The following is a 24,925-nucleotide window of genomic DNA, read 5'->3' as shown; positions in this document are numbered from 1 at the left end:
TTTTCAACATTCAAAAATCTCACCATTTAGAGATAACCACTTCTAAAATATTAGCCTATAGTCATCTAACATTTTCCCTAGGTAAAAATATACATGTGTATTTATAATGAAAATCTAGTCTACATAATTGTTCTTAACCTCTTCTGTTACACTTAATGGTATATTATCAGTAATGCTCAATGTTATTAATTATAAAAAAACATCAATTTTAATGACTGCAAAGTTTTTCATTGTATGGGTATGGGTATATAATAATTTATTCAACCAGTTCCCTGTTTATTCCACAGCATTATGTTAAGCCCCCTAGTACATACATCTTTGCTCATTTGTCCACCAGTTTCCTGGGGATGAGCTGTGTTCCTGTGGTTTTCTCATCCCTGGGGTCTCCTTACTGTATCCCGGGACCAGCAGAAAAGGGCACCTCCACCATTCCATCAGTGAAGTATTGTCAGGTCTTATCTCTACCACTAAGCTGCTCGGAATTTTTTTTTCAAATGAACATTGTGGATTCAGGAGATCTATGAAGACCTAAATTAATGCCTCTCTATACCCCATTGCATGAATAGCAAGATTATAAATAGCAAGACTGCTACAATGAGAGGTGATTACATAATCCCACTGCTTGGAAAAGCACAAAATAAAACACGACACTAGGTGACTGAAGCACTTCCTCTTAATCTGTTAGAACTTGCAGTTTGCCAAGCAGACTTCAAGCAAGACTGGAGTGAGGCCATTTCTATGTGAAAAAAACAAGTTCAATTAGTAAAAATGAATTTGACTGAAATAATTATTTAGACAACTGATTTGACAAATGATTATGCTTGAGCTGATTTTTTTTAAAAACTGACGATTGATCTCTGACTAATTGTTTCTTTGTCTCAGCTGAGCTTCCTAATGATCCAAATGCTCATTTTATAAATGAATACAGTTTAAGAAAGATTAAGTAACTTGGCCATGATTACACAAATGGAAAGAAGTGGAGCCAGAATTCAAAATCAGTATTCAGATCCAGAAAGAGTCACTGACTCCCCTCTCATAGATGTAGAGTCAAGTTCACGACCCTGTGCCTTGCATAGTGATTAAGAAAAAGGGTTCTAGCATCAGGTAGTCTGAGTTCATGCCCCATATCTGCCATTTCCCAGCTGTGTCATCTTATGCAAGTTAATAAACCACTCTGTGTCTCTGTCACCCTATCTTATAAATGGGGATAATGAGTGTCTATCTCCAAGGACTACATAGATTAAATGAGATGGCCCACATACACACTTAGCACATAGGAAGTGCTCAGTAATTAGTTATTAATATTATGCAGGTGTCATCTGAAAACCTTGGCTGAAAGGGTCATAGACATGGTGGTCATCAGGGTTCAGGTGTACATGTGAAGGTTTGTTATACAGGTAAACTCGTATCACGGGCATTTGTTGTGCAGATTATTTCATCACTCAATGAATGAGACTTCCCGTTGCTCCTCGTTCTCCCCAACATTTACCATTGTCAGTGTTTCAGATTTTCACTCTGCTAGTAGATGGGAAAACTGACAATCATGCCTGCAGGTCTGATACATGCATCTGTAAGTGTACATGCAGCCAAAGCAGAGGAATCCAAAAAGCAGCTAGTGATACCAGAGCAAGTCCCCATATATACTGCACCACCGCTCCAGTCTAAATATGTTGAAGAGCAGCCTGGTCATTTACAAATGGGCTTTGCTTCCATCTGCACTGCAACTGGTCATTATACTGGCTGGTGCAAGGGTGTTTATGTCTTTGGGAAAAATGGGATAATTGATACAGTAGAATTTGGAAAAGATGCTCATGTCTATCTGAAGAATCCTCCTCAAGATTTTCTTCCAAAAATGGGAGTTATTACGGTTTCAGGATTGGTGGGCTTGGTTTCAGCGAGAAAAGGTTCTAAGTGTAAGAAAATTACTTATCCTCTGGGACTGACTACTTTATGAGCAACTGTTTGCTACCCAGTTTGGTCAGTAATAATTGCTAAGGTAACAGGGGAAAAGGTATATGCTACAAACCAGCACATTTTTGGAGCAGTTAAATCATTGTGGACAAAAGCAGCAAAAACGAGTCACTCCCTAAACCTAAAGAAAAAAAACTAAGCTAGGATCCTCCGCTGAAATAGAAGTACCTGCAAAAACAACTCACGTCTTGAAACACGCAGTGCCCTTGCCAACAGAACTCAGCTTAGAAGCAAAGACCAAATCAGAATCCAACTCAGGTGCTACACAATTCATGCCTGACCCCAAGTTCATGGATTGTGGGTGGTCCCACCCAGAAGATATAGATAAGTACAGCACTGGAAGCTGAAGTAGACTGCATAGAGAGACTACGTAGAAAACTACAGATGTGTGAGGTTGCAAATAATGATGAAAAAAATCATGTAATGGGTAATTGATACATAGAGTATTACTTAAACCAAGTTTTTCCCTTACCTCTCCAAATGTGCAATTTGATAAATTACATAAGTGGTTAACACACAAACTGTGAATGCAATGCAAACAATATTAAATGATTGATGAGGAGACATAGGTAGACGTATTAGCTTGAATTCAATGACCTTTAGGGGTATTTATTTAAAAAAAAAAAAAGACATGAACTCCAGTGAGACCAAAATCTGTAAATGCATGTATGTATATATAAAGACATACATATATATACATATAAACATATATTTCTGCTCCAGCTTTCCCAAATTAATGTCAGTTAAATTAGAATGGTGTGTGGAAAGATGTGTTTCCCTCCGTGTTTTTTTTTTTTTTTTTTTTTTTTTTTTTTTTTTTTTGCTGATTTCCTAGAGCTGGAATAAAATATCCATGTTTTATGGGGAAAAAAAATATTATGCAGGTATGCCCCAGAGAAAGTGTAGATTCAGTTCCAGACCACCACAATAAAGCTAATACCATAATAAAACAAGTCAAACAATTTTTTTTAATTTCTCAGTGCATATAAAAGTTGTATTTGGCCAGGCATGGTGGCTCACACCTGTAATCCCAGCACTTTGGGAGGCCAAGGCAGGCAGGTCATGAGGTCAGGAGATGGAGACCATCCTGGCCAACATGGTGAAACCCTGTCTCTACTAAAAATACAAAAATTAGCTGTGCATGGTGATGTGCGACTGTAATCCTAGCTACTCAGGAAGCTGAGGCAGGAGAATCGCTTGAACCTGGGAGGTGGACGTTGCAGTGAGCCGAGGTCGTGCAACTGGACTCCAGTCTGGCGACAGAGCAAGACTCTGTCTCAAAAAAAAAAAAAAAAAAAGTTGTGTTTACACTATGCTGTAGTCTATTAAGTGTGCAATAGCATTATGCCTAAATAACAATATATCTAACTTAATTTAAAATACTTTATTACTAAAAAAAGTTAATGATGTTCTGAGTCTTCAGCAAGTTGTAGTCTTCTTTCTGGCAGTGGGTCTTGACTCAATATTGATGGCTTGCCGCTTCACCTTGCATTTTTATGTTACAGAGAGCTTCTTTTCTCAAACCTCAGACTGTCTCTGCCAGCTTCAAACTTGTTTCCTGCAGCTTCCTCATCTCTCTCAGCCTTCACAGAATTAAAGGAAGTTAGGATCTTGATCTGGATTAGGCTTTGGCTTGAGGGTCTGTTGTGGCTGATTTGATCTTCTACACAGACCAGTCAAACTTCCTTCATATCAGCAATAAGGCTGTTTCACTTACTTTTCATTTATGAATTCACTGCGGTAGCACTTCTAATTTCCTTCACGAACTTTTCTTTTGCATTCGCAACTTGGCTGTTTGTCACAAGAGGCCTAGCTTTTAGCTTATCTCGGCTTTAGTCGTGCCTTCCTCCCTAAGATTAATCATTTCTAGCTTTTGATTTAAAGTGAGAGATGTGAAACTCTTCCTTTCACTTGAAAATTTGTAGGCAGTTGTAGGGTCATTAATTGGCCTCATTTTAATATCGTTGTGTCTTAGAGAATAGGGAGGCCGAAGAAGAGGAGAGAGAGATGGGAGAATGACCAGCTGCTGCAGCAGTCAGAACACAAACATTTATCGATGAAGTTTGCTGTCTTGTACGGGCACAGTTTGTGGCGCCCCTCCAGACATTACGAGAGCAACATCAAAGATCACTGATTACAGATCACCATAGCAGACATAATAATAATGAAAATGTTTAAAATATTTAAAGTTAGTAACAGTTACCAGAATGTGACACAGAGACACAAAGTGAGCACAGGGTGTTGGAAAAATGGCGCTGATAGACCTACTCAACACAGGTTGCCATAAACCTTTGATTTATAAAAAAACCCAATATTTGCAAAGCATGTTAAAGCAAAGTACAATAAAAGGAAGAATGTTTGTATTTTCGGTTCCTCCAGACTCTCAGCTAAGTACATATCTTATTGGTCTGTGCCATTGCAGGTACCTCGAGCAAAGGCCTTATGCAACTACAGAGGGCAAAATCCTGGTGACCTAAGGTTTAATAAGGGAGATGTCATCCTTCTCCGGAGACAGCTTGATGAGAATTGGTACCAGGGGGAAATCAATGGCATCAGCGGGATCTTCCCAGCCAGCTCCGTGGAAGTCATCAAGCAGTTGCCCCAGCCACCCCCGCTCTGCAGGGCCCTCTACAACTTCGACCTACGAGGCAAGGACAAGAGTGAGAACCAGGATTGCCTGACCTTCCTCAAGGTAGGATTCTGGGTGAATCCTAGAGTCACCTGGGACCACATAGCAGAACCAGAGTTGCTTGTTTAATATTTGCTGATTTTTAAAAATTGTATTTTAAATATATTATTATTTATTATTTTATTCATAAAATACATTTTGTCCATAAATTATATATATATATATATGTGGTGCAGCTATATGTAATATGTGTGTACAATTCAGACTACATGCAAGTGAAATCTCTAGAGAAATCTACAAATAAGTGATAGAAGTCTGTAAGCCTTTTTTATTGTAATTACAAAAGTATTCACTCATTCATTCATTCATTTATCCTGAAACCATTGTAGAAACATTTGAAAATACAGATAAGCAAAATAAGGAAAATATTATACCACTATATAGATACAATCACTGTCAACAGCTTGAATAACACATTTGATTTATTCATTCTATCATTCTATCACTTTTGAGCACTTACTCCTTGCAGGCCCTGGGAATAGGACGTGAATAAGTCAGAGTCTCTGCTGTCCTCACAGAGTAATAGGAAGAACAGATACATGGACAGAAAATTACAAACAATTTGATAACATGCTATGTAAAACTACAGCCTCTACCTCTTTATTACGTATGTGTAAGGGTATTCTTGTGACCAAGTTATGGTTACCTAATTCTTCTCATGTACAACATTCTATCTTGTTGTAAACATCACATTCAAAACACTCCAGACACGCACAATAACATAATCGTGCCTTTCTCCATAAATAACCTCTTATAAGACATGTTTTCCAAACATTAATTACCCTAAGATTTCTTGTGCCTCTCTTTTTCATTAGATGATTCCCCACCATTTGCAAGTAATGACAGTTGTACTGAAGTCTACACTACTTTAACTCTCTGTATTCAGTATTTGTTATTCCATAAACATTCACATCTCTCATAGAGACCACAGTTAGAGTTATTTTCATTCTTCACCACTCGTGATAAGTAGATCAAATGTAAGTATAAAAAGTGGCACTGCTACAATAGCTTAGGCAAGGTCTTTCGTTTTACAAAATATTTTTATTCTACCACTACCAGAAAGGAGATTTACTTCAGGTTTTCTCAAACTAGACAACCTCTCTGTCCTCCATATTCTGAGATAACGATCTTTATTATTGCTATGGAACCTCAGAGCAAGACTCCTAAGAAAGGTCATTCTGCAGCCCACACAGCAAAGTGTAGACCTAGACTACAGTTAGAGGAAGGTCAGTTCAATTCCACAAACATTTATTGAGTATTTACTTTGTGCCAGGCATTAGACACACAGCTGGAGGAAGACATAAGGGAGTATCATCGTCTGTGTCTCTCACCCTTTCTGGGAATTTGTAAACTGGGGCACTTACTTCACACACTCATTCATTTCTTGAGCCCATCCATGTGCCAAGCTGGCCATTGGAGATAAAGTGATGAGTCACTGTTACCTTCACAGAGCTGGCAATCTAGTGGAAGAAACAGATATATAAATGGGAAATTATGACAAAGAAACCAAAAGAGAGGATTTGACCCATTCTGGAAGGCTGTGGAATACACAGACTTCTAGGAAATCTCATGTTCTAAACTCAGCATATCCAAATTAAACTCAAGATCTTCCTTCCCAAAGCTGTTCTTTTCCTAGTGCTTTCTAGCTCAGTGAATTGTGTAATTTATTCAATGTCATATATTTATTCCTGCATGCATGCATTCAATAAATATTTATTGGCTGACTACTAAAGGGGAGCCACTATGTTAGGTGCTAGGGACAACAAAGATTAACAAAACAGACAGAGGCTCTGCACACATGGAGTTTATGGTCTGATAGGGTAGACAGACATTAAATAAATAATAATCTCTTGGCACGGTGGTTCACGCCTGCATTCCCAGCACTTTGGGAGACCGCGGCGGGCAGATCACTTGAGGTCAGGAGTTTGAGACCAACCTGGCCAACATGGCGAAACCCCACTTCTACTAAAAATACAAAAATTAGTCAGGCATGGTTGCCCGTGCCTGTAATCCCAGCTACTCAGGAGACTGAGGCAGGAGAATCGCTTGAACCCAGGAGGCAGAGGTTGCAGTGAGCCAAGTTCACGCCATTGCACTCTAGCCTGGGCAGCAGAGCGAGACTCCGACTAAAAATTTTTAAAAAAAAAAAACAAAAGAAAGAAATAATAACCTATAAATGCATAATTGCACATGTGTAAGAGCAGGGGCCCCCAACTCCCGGACCACTGACCAGTACCGGTCCGTGGCCTGTGAGGAAACGGACCGCGCAGCAGGAGGTGAGTGGTGGGCAAGTAAGCAAACCTTCATCTGTATTTATAGCTGCTGTGTTTATAGTAATGGGTCGCGTTACTGCCTGAACTCCACCTCCTGTCACATTAGTGGCAGCATTAGATTCTCATAGGAGCGTGAACCCCACTGTGAACCGCGCATACAAGGGATCTAAATTACATGCTCCTTATGAGAATCGAATGCCTGATAATGTGAGCTGGAGCAGTTTTATCTTGAAACCATCCCCTATTCCCTACCCTCTATCCCCACCTTCTACCCCCCGCATCCGAGGAAAAATTGTCTACCACGAGACCGGTCCCTGGTGCCAAAAAGGTTGGGTACCGCTGTGTAAGAGGAAGCTAAGAAAGGGTATAATGCAGTAACAGATTTAAATTTAAATTAATTCTAATTCCTGAGGCGCATGGAACAGAATGTCAGAGACAGATCAGAAGGTCTTTAGTGGATGAATATACAGGTTGAACTTGAATGTTGTATGGACACAGCAAGGTGTTTCTAAAAAGGCATTAAATACAAATAATCACTGTGTCCCATATGGCTTCATTTGTGTGAGGTACAGGAACAGACAAAATAAATGTATAATACTAGAAGTCAGAGTGGTGGTTGCCTCTTAATAAGTGGTGGGAAAGGGCACAAAAGAACCTTCTGGGTGCTGGGAGTATTCTATACCTTCATCTGAACAGGGATTTCATGGATATACTCAAATGTAAAATTTCTCAAGATGTGTGCACTTTATTGTATGCATGTGTGTATGTCTTTGGAAAGGTTTTTAAAAAATATGTTTATATGTGTGTATGTTTTGTCTTGATAGAAAAGAATCTGGAAAAAATGTGTTATTCAAGCTGTTGACAGTGAATGTATCTTTATTGTGATACAATATTTTCCCTGTTTTGCTTACCTGTATTTTCAAATGTTTCTACAAATTTACATATAACCTTTTATAGTGAGTAAGAAAAATCTGAACAAAAAGTTGCTTTATGTTTGATGCATTAAAAATTGAATAGGTTCTGAAAAGTCTTCAAAATGAGCATAAAATTCATTTTTCTTTTTGGAAAGCTAAAAGTCCTTGTCCCTATGGCTTCCATCTTTATTTCTCCATCAGATAAATTTAAGTGAAAAGCTTGGACCTACTGGTGATTAAAAATTAGAAACTTTCTAAGTTTTCCTATTGGATTCCATTGATTCTCCAAATTATTTCTACTCCCCTATGGTCTCAGTGATACAAACACTGCCCTTTATGGAGAAAGTTCATTTTAGCAAAAGACTTCCCAAATAAATCAAGCACAAGGTACATTTCTCACACTTTACACCATCTGAGACTCCAAACTGATCTCTGCTGAGAGCTTTTACTGCCTGAAAATGAGAGTAAATGCTGACCATGAGAACTTCTCTTTCAGGATGATATCATCACTGTGATCAGCCGAGTGGATGATAACTGGGCAGAAGGCAAGTTAGGAGATAAAGTAGGCATCTTCCCTATCTTGTTTGTAGAGGTACGTGAGTATCAAGTCTACATCTGATTTACACTTATACAGATATATGCATGTGCTACAGTGATGCCTGAGAGCAATTGCTATTTGCTATGAGGCTTATTTCAGAACTAACTAAAATCTCTAAAGAAAAGATGCCAGACAATAATACCCAATTCTGGCAAGCATCTGGGGAAATGAGCCTTTTCCATTCTCCTGATGGGAATGTAAATTGGTGAAATCTGTCACATGCAAACTCAAATAAACTTATACCAAAAATATTAAAAATGTGGGCCTCCTTTGAGTCAGTAAGTCCATCTGAGAGTTTATTGTAAGTAAATATTTAAATAAGTATGCAAAGATAAATGTACAAAATATTCAAAAATGTTCACCATAACATTAGGTGATGGTATATAATTATGAAAAAAAAAGAAATACTCTAAATAGTCAACAATAAGGACTTCATTTTTTTTAATTGTGGTAATGAAAAAAGTGTCTCTCTATGGATAATACTGTAATACATGGAGAATAATATTTAATATCATAAAGTGTTTGATATGGAAAGATTTATGATTCATTGTTAAGTTTTTTTAAAGTTTAATAGGTATAGAGTTTCAGATTTGTTGGATAAAAGAGTTCTAAAGATCTGTCTCATAACAGTGTGAATATACTTAACACTACTGAACTGTACACTTAAAAATGGTTCAGAAGGTAAATTTTATGTTACATGTCTTTTATCACAATAAAAAAATAAGTTGGACCATATGGAACTAGCTTTTAAATATATGTGTGTTTATATAAATGGATAAAGGACTAGAGAATGATATGTACCAAAATGTTAACATTTGTGATCACTACATGATGAGATTCTAGATGCTTTTCATTTTCTTCTGCCAAGTTGTATTTTCTAAATCTTCTGAAATTAGCATATATTTATTACTTCTATTTTTTAAAGAAAAATCTTCTTTAAAAAAAAAGAAAGAAAACATGCTAGGCTATGTATATCTCCAGCATAATATAACCTGTCCAGTATAATAACCTCATTAGCCATGAGCCTCACTTTAGCTTGAAGCAAGTCATTACATATTTAAAAGAGAGGTTTCATTGTTTAACTGCATTTACTGGGTGATTAACATGCATAAAGCATTAAAAATGAGTAGTAGAAAGCTATGAAAGAAGTAAAAGGCGTGCTGTCCACCCTAGGGGCTGGAGTGTTTGAAACAGAACAGACCACAGTTGAGCAGAAGCAACCAATTCTTCTAGTCATAAGAGCTAAAGCAGGTTCTGAAATGAACGGTGTACCCAAAGCATTGCACAGCTTTCAGGGTTCTCTGTACCTCCTCTACTTCATCAGTGTTGAAGGAAGATATGGAGGAAAGGTCCAGAGAGGCTGGTCTTCTTACTGTCTCTGCTAAACTCATTCCTAATTCTCATTCCTAATGCCTTTTCTCTTGCTGGGGCCCCTTTCAGATGCAACACCCAATTCTCTTTACCTGTTCAAATTTCACTTATTTTATAAGGCTCAGATAGAAACCTACTTTGTTCATAAAATTTCAGCAAGTAGTTAAACCCTCAATGGCCTCTTGCCTCTGAATATCTGATGAGTGGTTAGTTGTACTTCACAGGCTAGCCTAACACAGAACAGGCACTCTGTTAAAAAAAAAAAAAAAAAAAAAAAAATAGCTTAGCAAGTGAATGAATGGAAAATAATTCGGAAGGTAGTCAGAGCTCCCAGGGGAAAAAAATTTTTAGGGCAAACCATTCACTGTGACCCTGTCCTAAACATATGTTTAATTATTCAACTAATTTTTCATTGAGTGCCTGCTATGCCAGGACCTGTGCCTAGTTCTAAAGACACAAGACAAACATGGGTCCCTACTCTCAGAGACTATAATGTCAGAAAGTATTCCAGTAATTACAAGTGTGATGAATCATGTAAAGACTGAAGTAGCCAGGTGTAGTGGCTCATAGCTATAATCCCAACACATTGGGGGCCAAGGCAGGAGGATTGCTTGAGCCTGAGAGATTGAGACCAGCTTGGGCAACATAGTGAGACTCCTCTCTCTACAGAAAATTTAAAAACTAGTCAGGCATGGTGGCCCACACTGGTCCCAGCTACTCCAGAGGCTGAGGCAGGAGAATCGTTTGAGCCCAGGAGGTCGTGGCTACAGTGAGCCATGATTGTGCCACTATACTGTAGACTGGGCAACACAGCAAGACCCTATCTCTAAAAAGAAAAAAAAAAAAAAGACTGAAGTAGAGGAAACTATTAGGGAGTTATGATGTGCAATTTACCAGGGCAGAAGTTCAGCAAATGCCACTTATGCCAAGATCTGACAGATAGATAGCATTTTAGGTAATGGAGGTAGCATGTGCAAAAGTCCTGCAGGATGAGGAAGTGTGGTGTGGCCAGGGGAAAAAGGAAGTACCAGAGTTGGAGCTTAGAGAGCAAAAGAGGAACAAAAAGCGAAGCCAGGGAAGTAAATGGAAGACAGATCACAGAGGACGTCGTAAACCATCCCGTATAGTCAGGATGGGCTAGGTTATGCCGTGGCAATAAACAGCACCAAAGTCTCAGTGGCTGAACAAAGAAAATGTTATTCCTCGCCTACATTCCATGTTCAGTGCAGAGTGATGAAGGGCTCTGCTCACCTAGTCACTCAGGAACCCAGACTAATATGGCTGGGCCATCTGGTAGCTGCATCATCTGGAACCTGTGGGCTTCCTAGTTTCCACAGTAGGGACGTGTGAAGAAGAGTGAGTTGTATCACCAACTAAATGCCTCGTTTCAGAAGTGACACTTGTCACTCCCACTCACAGCCCATTAGCCTGAACCAGTCACATAGCCTGATCTGATGTCAAGTCAGCTGAGAAGTATAAGGGAACACATGAAACATTGGGTATCATTGCCTCTGCCATTTCATAAGAAGTGTGGATTTGACCCAAAAGCCAACAGAAGCCATTGAAAGGTTTTTTAAGTGACCAGATTTGGGTTTCTTAAAGACTGCCCTGGCTGCAGTGGGAGGAATGATTTGAAGAGGGAGAAGAAAGCAGAAAGTGCAGGTAGGAGGCCCCTGCATTGCCCAGTTAGATGACTGTGGATTAGACCCATAGGTTCAGGGACCTTTCAGGAGGTAGAATCCACAGGACTTTGGGGTTCACAGAGGCAGGGATAGAGAAGAGAAGTGGTCAAGGACAGCCCCACTTCTTGATTTATGGACATAGATCAGTGGCAGAGCCATCTGCTGGGTAGGAGCCTTTTCTGAGGAGGAAGTTAGGATGATTCAGAGTCAATGGTTGACTCTCCAAGGACAGAGGGCAGCTGCAATTAGTACCTCGTTGGACCCATATGAGGCGCTTAAATATTTATGGAAATTGTTCCCTGGTCTCCTGCATTATCTTGAGATGCTTCTTCATAACTCTGGGCTGGGGGGAAGTCACCAGTCATCTTATTACCCATTTCTGAAACCCATTTCCCAAAACTTCTCCATTTAATGATTATTCATTTGGATACACTTTCCGGCCACTTCACCTCTAAAATTAGCGAGTACAAGAACCGTCAAGATTATCATTAAACTAGCCAGTGCTTCATTTGTTCTCCTAATTGCTCGGAGGGGAAAAAGATAATCAAGTGGTTGCTCTACTCTGGAAACCTGGTTTTCAAAAATTACCTGAAATCTAAATTGTGCTTTTTAAAGCAGCACTTAAATTTTGACTCCAGTCATTTCATTAAGACTAGCACTTGCTGAGAACTCTTTAAATAAGTTTTGAATTACCAGTGTCATGGAAAGCAATTGGAAGGAAGGGAGGCTTTCCTTTGAGCATGATGTATGTGTGTGTGCATGTGTGTGGGTGTGTTTGGCATAAACAGGATTTTTCTTGTTAATGTATCATTTCACGTATTGAATTGCACCTGCATTAAAAGGTGATAAAACAAAGGCTGAGCCTATGCTCATTCTTATCAGGACTCCTCCAACACAGCCTGCCTGGGTTATATGAACTTTGCTCAGCCCAAGGAGCCTCAACAATATTGTTTCAAATGAGTGGGTGCAAATCTAAGAGACCTGCAATTCTTCCCCAGCAGAGCTATTAATCATATTGGCAGAGGACAGGGCAGATGCAGAGTCTCCCGGGGCCCTTTGTCAGTGTTCATGTTAGAAAAGCTGATGGTGGTACTCACCTGGGGACAGAACAATTAGGGGGAAGCAGAAAAAATTAACTTATTTCTTATAGCCATGAATGGCTGTATAAAGAACTTTACTCATTCAATTCAGAGTGCATATTGCCCTTTTACTGGGTGAACAATGGAGGGGCAGGTGCCCTGGGGCCTCTAAGTCATTGTTCCTAGTTCAAGCTGCCATCAGAGCTTGCCTAAACAATTTCAGTAACTTCCTAATTGGTCTCCCTACTTCTGTTCTGGCACTTCTAAATAGCAACCAAAACGAGCTTTTTATTTCTTTTTGCTTGTTTGTTTACATACAGCAAAAGTTACTCTAACGTCCAGTTCTATAATTTTAATAAATGCATACAATTGCGTAACCACACCACAATCAAGACGTAGAATAGTTCCAGTAGTCTGCCCTGAAATTTCTCATGCTGCCCCTTTATAGTCAGTTTCTTCCCCAACTCATAACCGCTGGCAACCACCAATCTGTTTCCTGCTCCTGTAGTTTTCTTTTTCCAGAATGTCATATAAATGGAATCATACAGAATGTAGCTTTTTGAGTCGGGCTTCTTTCATTTTGGATAATGCATTTGGAATTACCATGCTGTTTCATGTATCAGTAGTTCATTCCTTTTTGATGCTGAGTAATATTCCGTTGTATAGATGTGCCAGAGTTTGTTCATTCACCTCGTGAAAGACGTTGGAGTTGTTTTCCAGTTGTTGGCAACTATGCATAAAGCTGCTATAAATACTTGCATACTGGTTTTTGAGTGAGCACAAGTTTTTATTTCTCTTGGGTGATTACTTAGGAGTGGAATTGCTGGGTCAGATGCTAAGTATGTGTTTAACTTTCTAAGAAACTGCCGAACAGTAGCATGAGCTTTTAAAAGCATAAAGCAGATCATATCACTCCTCTACCTAAGTCCTGCCAAAGACTTCTTATTATATGTAGAATAAAATGGAAGCTTCCGAGGCTCTTGTGATCTGGCCCCTGCCTGTCTCTATGGCCTCTTTTATCATCTTCTCCTTACATGCTCTGTTCCAGCCTTCTCTCTGTTTCTTTCTTCTGTCTTTTTCTCAAGCAAGCTGAGCTCCTTCCCTCTTTCGGACTTTCACACTAGCTTATGGTGCCTTTTCTGGGCATGTTCTTACCTCCATTTTCACATAGCTAGCTCCTTCTTCTGATCATTTGTTGTTTCAACTTAAATGCCCTCTTCTCAGCAGATCTTCCTCGACCCCCTAATTTAAAGTAGGTCCCTCCCCCAATCCCTCTCTATCACATCAGAGCACTTATAATTATATGATGGTTTCTTGTTTAGTTGTTTACATGCTGGCTCTGTCACTTATAAGTCACCCCTTCCAGGCCTCGGCCTCCTTATCTTTAAAGTAGACATAATAATGCTCATTCCCCTATTGAATGAGTTTTTCACAATATTATAAGCTTCTTGAGGTAAGAACCACATCTTTTTTAAAATTTTCTTTTTAAGAACTTTATTTATTCCTCAACAAAAGTCACATTCAATAAAATTTTCTGTCTCAGTTATTTTAATCCTCTGTACATTATCACTAAAAAATTCTTTAATGGGCAAATTTCTTTTACCTCTATAGTTGGATTTCTAAATTAGAATGAGCTATGGTTTTAGAGGGCAACTGGTAACAATTATAAAAACGAAAATTTAGGTAATCATCCAAAAATTTAAGAGTTATTGCACTAACTCTTGTTTGTCAACATGTTTCAGATTTCCAAAGGAAATGAACCCACAGGGGCCCTCAGTGAGTAGGGTACTCAAAATATTACTATGTATTTCTTGTGAGAATGGATCGATGTAGTGGGGAAGACAGACATAACACAGTGGTGTACTGGAGTTGGCTGGAACTAGATCACAAGAGCTGGTTGTTACATTTTCAGGAATTTTTCCAGCCAGGTGTTTAACCATTGGTGGCTTGAAAAACTCTACGAATCAGGGATTTTTTTTCTTTCTTCTTTGTTACTTTTTTTTTTTTTTTCTGACAGCTGATTTACTAACACATCACTGACTAAGAGACATAGAACAAGGAAGAAGGGTGATTACATAAACATATTTAAAGGAAGTAGTAAAAGACAGTCTTAGCATAAGAATTCAGGGTCCTGAATGCACTTACATTCTGGCCCAAACACTTATGAAATGTATGAACTTGAGCAACTTCATTCACTCATTATTCCACAAGCACTAAGCATCTACTCTGGGGTACAGGAGAGAATCATGTGTAGAAGGTCCCTGCAACCCAGATAGCTAACAGACTAGTGGGGGAAAGGCAAGTAAAGGATTGTGGTTTGGAGTGAAAAATACAATGATCGGGAAACACAGGGGCTGCTGGGAGCACCAGGAAGGGGAAGTGGCCAAACTAGCGGGGGATTCCAGGATGGCTAAAGGAAGAGGGGAGAAGTCCACTAGGTGAAAAACAGCCAGAAATGACTGGGGAAAATGGGTAAAGGAAGAATAAATATACTCAGCCAGGGAAGAGCATCATGGCTTATTAAGTAAAAGAGTAATACTTACTTTGCAGGAAAGTTGGGAGAATGCATTAATAGAGCAAAGTCATGAGGATGCATTGATAGAAGATGGAAGCTGTTACTGTGCTCACCAAGGAATGAGCATCTGAGCCAGTGACCGAGGAGGTGGCATCTGACCTGGTTTCAGATGGGTGTGGGTAGGAACTGGCTACGTACATTAGATCAGAAAGACAAACCTCTCATTGGACCTTTTGTCTTTTCAGCCAAACCTCACCGCAAGACACCTTCTAGAGAAGAACAAAGGTCGCCAGTCATCCCGCACAAAAAACCTGTCCCTGGTGTCCTCATCCTCCAGAGGCAACACATCTACCCTCCGTAGGGGCCCAGGGTCCAGGAGGAAGGGGCCCGGGCAATTTTCCATCACAACAGCCTTGAACACTCTCAACCGGATGGTCCATTCTCCTTCAGGACGCCATATGGTAGAGATCAGCACCCCAGTGCTTATCAGCTCCAGCAACCCCTCTGTGATCACCCAGCCCGTGGAGAAAGCAGACATTCCTTCCAGCTCAGCGGGACAGGTAGGGAAGAATCTCCTGAGATTAGGGCACTTTTGAATTGGGCAAGTGATTCATACCATGTCACAAGCAATATTTGATGTTTACTACTAGCTAAGCACCCAGAATGCCCTACTAGTAACTAATGCCGTATGTATTCCATGTCAGAATTGTATAAACATTTTATTTCATCCTTGAACAGCCTGTGAGTTAGGTGTTATTACTATTATCCTCATTTTACAGATGAGGGATCTTAGGTTTAGAGGGGTTAAACAACTTATCCAAATTCTCACAGATACTTTTCTTTCCCTTGCTGAGAGCCATGATATCATTCCTGTCCCTTAGAGAACTTCCCTCCAAAGAGATGATGGCACCTATTTTCTCAAGAGTGTTTTGGCATCATAATTTGAGATTCACTGTCCCATCCTCTGGCAATGTATTAGGCATCAGATGGAAAGAAAGCAAAAGAAACAAAAAGAAACTATGGGTTATTGAATGTTCTTAGGACTGGTTACCTACATTTGTAGGACCCAGTCCAAAATGAAAATACAAGTCCTTTGCTCAAAAATAATCAAGAATTTCAAGATGGGAACAGCAGAGCATTAAACCAAGCAAGGAGCCTTGTGTGGCTATGCAAGTCACACACTGGTGAAGCCAGCCCTGGGTGTTTCCAGATGGAGTACCTAATAAGATAATGCATGTAAAGTGCCTAGCACCATGATGCCTGCCATATACTAAGCATCCAATAAGTGTTAGCTCTTAATGCTATTGTTGTTAACCCTGGTCACTGTGTTGCCAACTGAAGAGAAATAAACCTGGGGTGGTCGTGGCAATCCAGAGGCTGAAGTATTTCTAGTAGCATATGGCTATTTATGTTGAAGGGTACTTTAAAAGATGAAGGAGTTGGAGGAATGAGGCAAAGTAATTAAGAAGAGCTGAATGTTGGGTATTCAGCTGAAAACACTCTTTGGGACCATGCAGGTGGCAACTTGAAAGGGCAAAACTCAACTTGTACTGATATTTTTTTTTTTTAAGGAGCCGTAAATTTTGTTTTTAAACATGAATTTCTACCTTGGGATTAAAAGGCTTAATTGGACTCTAATCCCTTTTTAACAAGACAAGGAGGAAAGAGAAAGTCAAGGGCTCCTCAAAGACCTGTGTGCTATTCTGAAAGGAAAACAATCACCTCCTACAACGCTTCATATCTTATACCACTGTCTGGGTCACTAAGAAGTTGGCTGCTCATGTAATTCTGCCCACCACCTGCACCACATGCACACACATACACATACACACTTTCTCTCTCTTTCTCCTCCATTACACTTCCCTTGCTTTAACAAAAGCTATAAAACTTTCTACATACACACTGCACTTCTTTACAAGTACATATTAATATATGCTTTATGCCCAAAGTTCTCCTTCACACACACACACACACACACTCTCTCTAAAATGGGAGCCTTGTGACTCACAATTAAGCCAAAGAGTCATAGAGTTTTTTGAAAGGATTCTTTATATATAGTCATAGATATATAAAGTGCAGCCCACACTCAGTAGAAATAAGCTAGCTCACTTAGCTCTAAGTTGACTTCGCAAAAGATTTCACCAGAGTCATTTTCCGTGTGCTTTTAAAATTCATATTCTGGGCATTTATGTCATCTACGGAGGCTGGACTAGAGTGGGAGAAGCTTAGTAGGATTCAAAACACGTATTATTCCTTAGTAGTTTTCACAAATAGTGAGAATTCCACAGTATGGCATTCACACATCCGATGACCAGGGAACCACTTCACAACAGCCTTTTCTCCACTCAGATGGCTGTGGATTGGAAGGATTTCTACGTATTTGACCAAAGGTTGTAAAAGCACACTCGAAATGGCCCACTTATGACTTCTATCTAAAGACAAGCAGGAAGTTGAGCAAATGACAAGTTCTTCCCTTTTCGCTAACATTCTTGAGAGCTGTGGTTGGGTCTAGTTCATCACACTCCCCCTCCCTTCCCCACTCCAGCAACCCACATGGTGCCTAGACCCTAGCAGGTACTCAATAAATCAAGGAATCAAGACTTTTAACGTAGATATCTGGGCAGGTGGTGGTGACATATACGTAGGGAAGACTGGAGAAAAAATTAATTTCTTAAAGAAAGATTACAGATTAGTGTAACTCTTCCAGCCAATAAACATCTGTTGAATGCTTACGATGTGCTAGTAACCATAGTGAGTATTGGAGATTCCACTACCAAAGCAAGAAGAGTAATATAACCTCAAACTAATATGAGATGGATGGATCTATAGGTAAGTAGGTAGGTAGGTAGGTAGATAGATGCATGGATGGATGGATGGATGGATGGATGGATGGATGGATGGATGGATGGATGGATGGATGGATGGATGGATAGATGATTGATTGAGTGAGTGAGTGAGTGATATCCTCTAATAGAAAAGTCTCCTTTTACTCCCAGTCTCCTAAGCCTCCCCTCCATTCCAAAACTGTAATAAAAGCCTTGGTAGGGGAGGTATTATCAACACTTTATAGCAAGGTAATAAGGCCCCAAAAGAAAAATGATTAAGCCAAGTTCGTGTAATTTAGTAAAGAGTCTGGATTGAATTTAGAATTGTCTAATTGTAGAACGTAACTTCCTATCACTATACTGTGTTATCAACTAAGGCCACGTTAGGCAACATTCTGCCAGTGTAGTTTATCCTGGATGTCTGCAGCCTCCCTTTTCTTGGTTGTCTTTACTTGACTCCTTTTGAATGGTAAGGCCTTCCAGCATTCTCTTCTCCACCCACCCCCTCAGTCAAGAATTTGTCCTAAGTCTTTTGCACCTGAAAAAGGCTTCCATTTACTATCACTTTGTTTCTTTATGAACTACCAGTTGTGTCCGAACATTGTGTATGGTGCTGATGGCACCAAGAATAAGCTGCTGCCTCATTCTCCTCCTGTGGTAGAGACAAGTCTTGGATTGTCCCTCAAGTCTCAAACCCAAAAGGGTAGCAATCGCTACCCTTTCATAATGAGGAGCCAGAGCCAGGAATTTTTTTTCCCCTTTGTCGTTGTGTCTTTCCACCTGTGGGAAACCACTTGAAACTTCTGGATAGAACATCAGGAAATGACCTCACAGATGAACTGCAACTACAGACAAAAAACAGTGGCACTTGAAAACAATTCAGGATTAGACCTGAAGATGCTGAGTAAGTTCTGTGGAAAACTGCAGTGCAGGAAGTTAAGTGGGTGGATTGAAACCAATGCAGTTGGCCTCTAGGAGAGTCCTGGAGACAAAGAAAGTCAACTGCACGTGACACAAGTTAGAAAGAAGTCCTTCAGAAATGCCTGTTTGGGGAAAGTCACATGTGCAGGGCCCTCCCTGGAGATTCTAAAGTTGACTTGGTTCAGGATGTGGAGCCTGCTTGCCCCACTGCCTCCCACACTCACAGAGCAATGAAGCATTCTTGTTTTCCTAAGAAGTTCTGCTCCTCAATACGCCCTCTTTCTCCCCTTCCCCTCCCCCTCCCCCTCCCCATCCCTATCCTTCAGCCTCCCTCCTTCTGTATCACAGATGCAGGGTAGCAGAACTGCTCTGCAACTGGAAAGCTCTCTTTCCCTCACCTCCTACATTCAGCTAGTCAGTAAGCTCAGTGTGCCACCTAAATAGTTATTGCTTTTGCCCATCCCATTTCACTGCCTTAGTTTGGGTCTGCATCCCTTGCCTAGACTATTGCTCCAGCCTCCTCACTGACCTCCCAGAGCCCACACTCAATCACTTCGCCTCACCCTGCCCAACCCCTCCCACCCCCATCCATACTTCCCGTAATGGCCTCCATAATGACCTCTTGCAAAACCCAAATCCCTTCAGCCACTTCTCTTCCCCAAACTATTAATGGATCCCATTATTGAGTGATCACGACCAGCCAGAAACTACAATAAGTGATTTACAAACATTTGACTCTCCTCAAAACTGTTCAGAGTAGGTATTGGTATGCTCATTTTACCAAACGGGGAAACTCTGGGAGTGAAAGATTAGGTTTTTTCTTAGTCTTTTTTTAATTTTAATTTTTTTATTTCAGTAGCTTTAGGGGTACAAGTGGTTTTTGGTTACATGGATGAATTGTATAGTGGTGAAGTCTGAGATTTTAATGTACCCATCACCAGAGTAGCCTACATTGTACCCAATAGATAATTTTTCTTCCCTTAACCACCCTCAACCTCCCTCTCTTCTTCGAGTCTCCTATTTCCATTATACCACTCTGTATGCCTTTGCATACCCATAGTTTAGCTCCCACTTAGTGAGAACATACAATGTTGGTTTTCCATTCCTGAGTTATTTCACTTAGGATTATAGCCTCCAGATCACACACACACACACACACACACACACACACAAACACACACACACACACACCACATTTCTTTATCCACTTATCAGTTGATTCCTTATCTTTGCAATTGTGAATTGTGTTGTGATAAACATATGCATGTGCGTGTCTTTTTGTTATAATGACTTCTTGTCCTTTGGGTAGATGCCCAAAGTAGTGGGATCAAATGGTAGATCTACTTTTTGTTATTTGAGAAATCTCCAAACTGTTTTCCATAGAGGTTATACTAATTTAAATTTCCGCCAGCAGTGTATAAGCGCTCCCTTTTCACCACATCCATGCCAACATCTACTGTTTTTTCACTTTTTAATAATGGTCATTCTGACTTGGATAAGGTGGTATCTTACTGTGGTTTTAATTTGCATTTCCTTGATAATTAGTGTGATATTGAGCATTTTTTATATGTTTGTTGGCTGCTTATATATCTCGTATATCTTCTTTAGCCCACTTTTTAATGGGATTGTTTGCTTTTTTCTTACTGATTTGAGTTTCTTGTAGATTCTGGATATTAGTCCTTTGTCAAATGCATAGTTTGCAAATATTTTCTGCCATTCTGTAGGTTTCTGTTTACTCTTGTGATTATTTCTTCTGCTGTGCAGAAGCTTTTTAGTTTGCTTAGTTTCATTTATTTATTTTTGTCTTTGTTGCATTTGTGGTCTTAGTCATAAATTCTTTGCCTAGGCCCATATCCAGAAGAGTTTTTCTAGGTTTTCTTCTAGATTTTTTTATGATTTGAGGTCTTAGATTTAAGTCTTTAATCTATCTCAAGCTAATTTTTGTATATGGTGAGAGGTAAGGATTCAGTTTCATTCTTCTGCGTGTGGCTATTCCATTTTCCCAACACCATTTATTAAATAGGATGTCCTTCCTCGGTTTATGTTTTTGTGTGCTTTGTCAAAAATCACTTGTTTAAAAGTGTTTGGCTGGCCGGGCGTGGTGGCTTACGCCTGTAATCACAGCACTTTGGGAGGCCAAGGCAGGCAGATCATGAGGTCAGGAGATAGAGACCATCCTGGCTAACACGGTGAAAGCCCGTCTCTGCTAAAAATACAAAAAAAATTAGCCGGGCGTGGTGGTGGGCACCTGTAGTCCCAGCTACTTGGGAGGCTGAGGCAGGAGAATGGTGTGAACCCGGGAGGTGGAGCTTGCAGTGAGCCAAGATCACACCACTGCACTCCAACCTGGTTGTCAGAGTGAGATTCCATCTCAAAAAAAAAAAAAAAAAAAAAAAAAAAAAAAAAAAAAAAAAGTGTTTGGCTTTATTTCTGGGTTCTCTATTCTATTCCATTGGTCTATATTCCTACTTTTATACCAGTACCATGCTATTGTGGTTACTGTAGCTTTGTAACTTAATTTGAAGTCAGATAATATAATGCCTCCAGATTTTTCTTTTTGTTTAGAATTGCTTTGACTATTTGGGCTCTTTTTTGGTTCTATATGAATTTTAGGATTGCTTCTGTGAAAAATGATGTTAGTATTTTGATAGAAATTGCATTGAATCTGTAGATTGCTTTGAGCAGTATGGTCATTTTCACAATATTGTTTCTTCCAATCTATGAACATGGAATGTATTTCCATTTGTTTGTGCCATTTATTATTTTTTTGGCAGTGTTTCATAATTCTCCTTGTAGAGATCTTTCACTTCCTTGGTTAAGTATATACCTAGGTTTTTTGTTTTTCTTTTTATACTTTAAGTTCTAGGGTACATGTGCACAATGTGCAGGTTTGTTACACATGTATACAAGTGCCATGTTGGTGTGCTGCACCCGTTAACTCATCATTTACATAGGTGTATCTCCTAATGCTATCCCTCCTCCCTCCCCAACCCCACAACAGGCCCTGGTGTGTGATGTTCCCCACCCTGTGTCCAAGTGTTCTGATTGTTCAATTCCCACCTATGAGTGAGAACATGCGGTGTTTGGTTTTCTATCCTTGCGATAGTTTCCTCAGAATGATGGTTTCCAGCTTCATCCATGTCCCTTCAAAGGACATTAACTCATCCTTTTTTATGGCTGCATAGCAGTCCATGGTGTATATGTGCCACATTTTCTTAATCCAGTCTATCATTGCTGGACATTTGGATTGGTTCCAGTCTTTGGTATTGTGAATAGTGCCACAATAAACACACATGTGCATATGTCTTTATACCAGCATGATCTATAATCCTTTGGGTACATGCCCAGTAATGGGATGGCTGGGTCAAATGGTATTTCTAGTTCTAGTTCCTTGAGGAATCGCCACACTGTCTTCTACAATGGTTGAACTAGTTTATAGTCCCACCAACAGTGTAAAAGTGTTCCTATTTCTCCACATCCTCTCCAGCACCTGTTGTTTCCTGACTTTTTAATCATCGCCATTCTAACTGGTGTGAGATGGTATCTCATTGTGGTTTTGATTTGCATTTCTCTGATGGTCAGTGATGATGAGCTTTTTTTCATGTGTCCGTTGGCTACATAAATATCTTCTTTTGAAAAGTGTCTGTTCATATCCTTTGCCCACTTTTCGATGGGGTTGTTTGATTTTTTTCTTGTAAATTTGTTTAATTTCTTTGTAGATTCTGGATATTAGCCCTTTGTCAGATGGGTAGATTGCAAACATTTTCTCCCATTCTGTAGGTTGCCTGTTCACTCTAATGGTAGTTTCTTTTGCTGTGCAGAAACTCTTTAGTTTAATTAGATCCCATTTGTCAATTTTGGCTTTTGTTGCCGTTGCTTTTGGTGTTTTAGTCACGAAGTCCTTGCCCATGCCTATGTCCTGAATGGTATTGCCTAGGTTTTCTTCTAGGGTTTTTATGGTTTTAGGTCTAACATTTAAGTCTTTAATTCATCTTGAATTAATTTTTGTATAAGATGTAAGGAAAGGATCCAGTTTCAGCTTTCTACATATGTCTAGCCAATTTTCCCAGCACCATTTATTAAATAGGGAATCCTTTCCCCATTTCTTGTTTTTGTCAGGTTGGCCAAAGATCAGATGGTTGTAGATGTGTGGCATTATTTCCAGGGGCTCTATTCTGTTCCATTGGTCTATATCTCTGTTTTGGTATACCTAGGTATTTTTTAATAGCTATTGTAAAAGGGATTGAGTTCTTTATTTGATTCTCAGCTTGTTTGTTGTTGCTGTATAGCAATGCTGCTAATTTGTGTACATTGATTTTGTGACCTGAGACTACTGAATTCATTGATCACATCTAGGAGTCTTTTGGAGGAGTTTTTAGGGTTTTCTAGGTGTAAGATCATCAGCAAACAGAGATAGTTTGACTTCCTCTTTTCTAATTTGGATGCCCTTTATTTCTTTCTCTTGCCTGACTGTGCTGGCTAGGAATTCCCAAAAAGATTAAGTAATTTGCACAACGTCTCAAGGGTAGAAACAGGTCCCAGACTTACAGACCTGTGCTCCCTTCCCTCAGTGAGTTTTTAGTATGATATTCTAGACCTTCCGGGATCTGGCTACAGTTCACTTCCTGGTCTCCCAGGTCTGCTGACACACACACGTGCATACACATAAAAGTACAGTGGTGTATGTACATTCCTATATGCACACCATGTACTAGGCCACCTCTTTGCTTTTTGTCCTTGTACCCAGCACAATGCCTGCATTATTCTGGGCAATGAACAAATGTTTTTTGAATAAATAATTGCTGCTCCTTCTGGAATTTATTTTTGTTGCATCCACCTGTTACACTCATATCCATACCCCAAGGCCCTATAAGCATATTGTTTTTCAAGGAAGCTCTTGCTACCACTCCTCCACAGAATTATTTCTCTCATATACATCTCTCTTGTATTCACAGCACATTATTTATACTTGTGTTGTAACATATATGTTAGAACATATAACACCTTCTTTGCACGATAAATACCACATATATATCTTACCAACATGCTTAAGATTGAAAATCTTTTAAGAGCAGGCTTGATGTTTTGTTCACTTATGTGCCCTTGAGTTTCCAAACCCCTCTTCTGATTACACAGAACGAAAAAGATAAGAGAGAGAAAAAGGTGGGGGTCACTTAAGTCAGTATAAAGAATGTGATTCCTTCCCCCACTGTCCTCCATCTTATGCCAGGATGATAATGACAAGTCCAAGTGTCTTTCCTGGGCTCCTCATCTGGGAAGATGAGCTGTCATGTGCCTGGGGGAATTCTGAGGTCTATAAAGCTGACTGTCCTTTTAACCCCATATTTGAAATAGTCTGAATAAAGTAGCTTCTGGGAGCTTGAACTATTACAAGTCCAGATCCCCTCCCAGGGTACTCCTTCGCCACTATCTTTCATAGGAGTCCCAACCCAACTTTATGGTACTCAGGGCTGCCATGAGAAATGGTTTTACTTAGTACTAATATACATATTTTTTTTCTTTGGACACTCTCCCAGTTCAAATTTATATTTAAGATTCTTAGTTAATCTTCCTTCTTGAGGTAATTTACAGAGATAAATTAACCCTACGTTTATAGTCTTATAATGATATCTCCCAAGATAGATATTTCTTTTATTTTACAATTTTTACTCAACAAATTCATACTCATAAGTGATGTTGTCAGAGCACTCCAGAACTCACTGAGCACTCCCAAAGAGTTGTGGGTAGAAAAGAGAAGAGGTACCATTAGATGAACACATATCCCCTCCCATTGCTCTGTTCCACGTTATCATTATCTGCCCCCATAATGCCTTTTATGGGGACTACTGAGTGTCTGAAATGTGTTTGTCAAATTTTTGAAAATGTACCCACTGGGTGAAGATAACCCCTTAAACTTTCTCATAAATTACCAGGTAAGGCCTTAGCAGGATTTCACAGGCAGATGGCTGAAAGCGAGAAAGGACCAGAAGGCCTCCCACTTCTCTATTTTGCCAGGGCCCCCTGAGTAAAGAACTGTCATGAGCCACCCAGAGATACAGTGTTGTACAGGAGAAACCACGGCAGCCT

The 24,925-nt window shown here is 39.7% G+C and overlaps 2 protein-coding genes and 1 pseudogene across 3 annotated transcripts in view; 2 read left to right on the top strand and 1 right to left on the bottom strand.

Moving 5' to 3' along the window:
• Positions 1 to 24,925, bottom strand: part of PRELID2 (PRELI domain containing 2) — a 1,077,378-nt gene that overhangs the window by 237,108 nt on the left and 815,345 nt on the right. The window lies entirely within an intron of this gene.
• The window catches only part of SH3RF2 (SH3 domain containing ring finger 2), a 132,663-nt gene that overhangs the window by 64,522 nt on the left and 43,216 nt on the right, over positions 1 to 24,925 (top strand). For both annotated transcript variants that reach the window (XM_050794002.1, XM_050794003.1), the window contains exons 3-5: positions 4,394 to 4,663; positions 8,344 to 8,439; positions 15,338 to 15,652. In XM_050794002.1, coding sequence (XP_050649959.1) covers positions 4,394 to 4,663; positions 8,344 to 8,439; positions 15,338 to 15,652 — 681 coding nt within the window. The remainder of the gene's footprint in view (positions 1 to 4,393; positions 4,664 to 8,343; positions 8,440 to 15,337; positions 15,653 to 24,925) is intronic.
• On the top strand, positions 1,462 to 2,318 carry LOC126956794 (MICOS complex subunit MIC27-like; annotated as a pseudogene).

Source organism: Macaca thibetana, chromosome 6 (assembly GCF_024542745.1).
Source record: "Macaca thibetana thibetana isolate TM-01 chromosome 6, ASM2454274v1, whole genome shotgun sequence".
Lineage (NCBI taxonomy): Eukaryota > Metazoa > Chordata > Mammalia > Primates > Cercopithecidae > Macaca > Macaca thibetana.
Note: the sequence above shows the minus strand (reverse complement) of the source record. Positions and strands in the feature narration are given on the sequence as shown.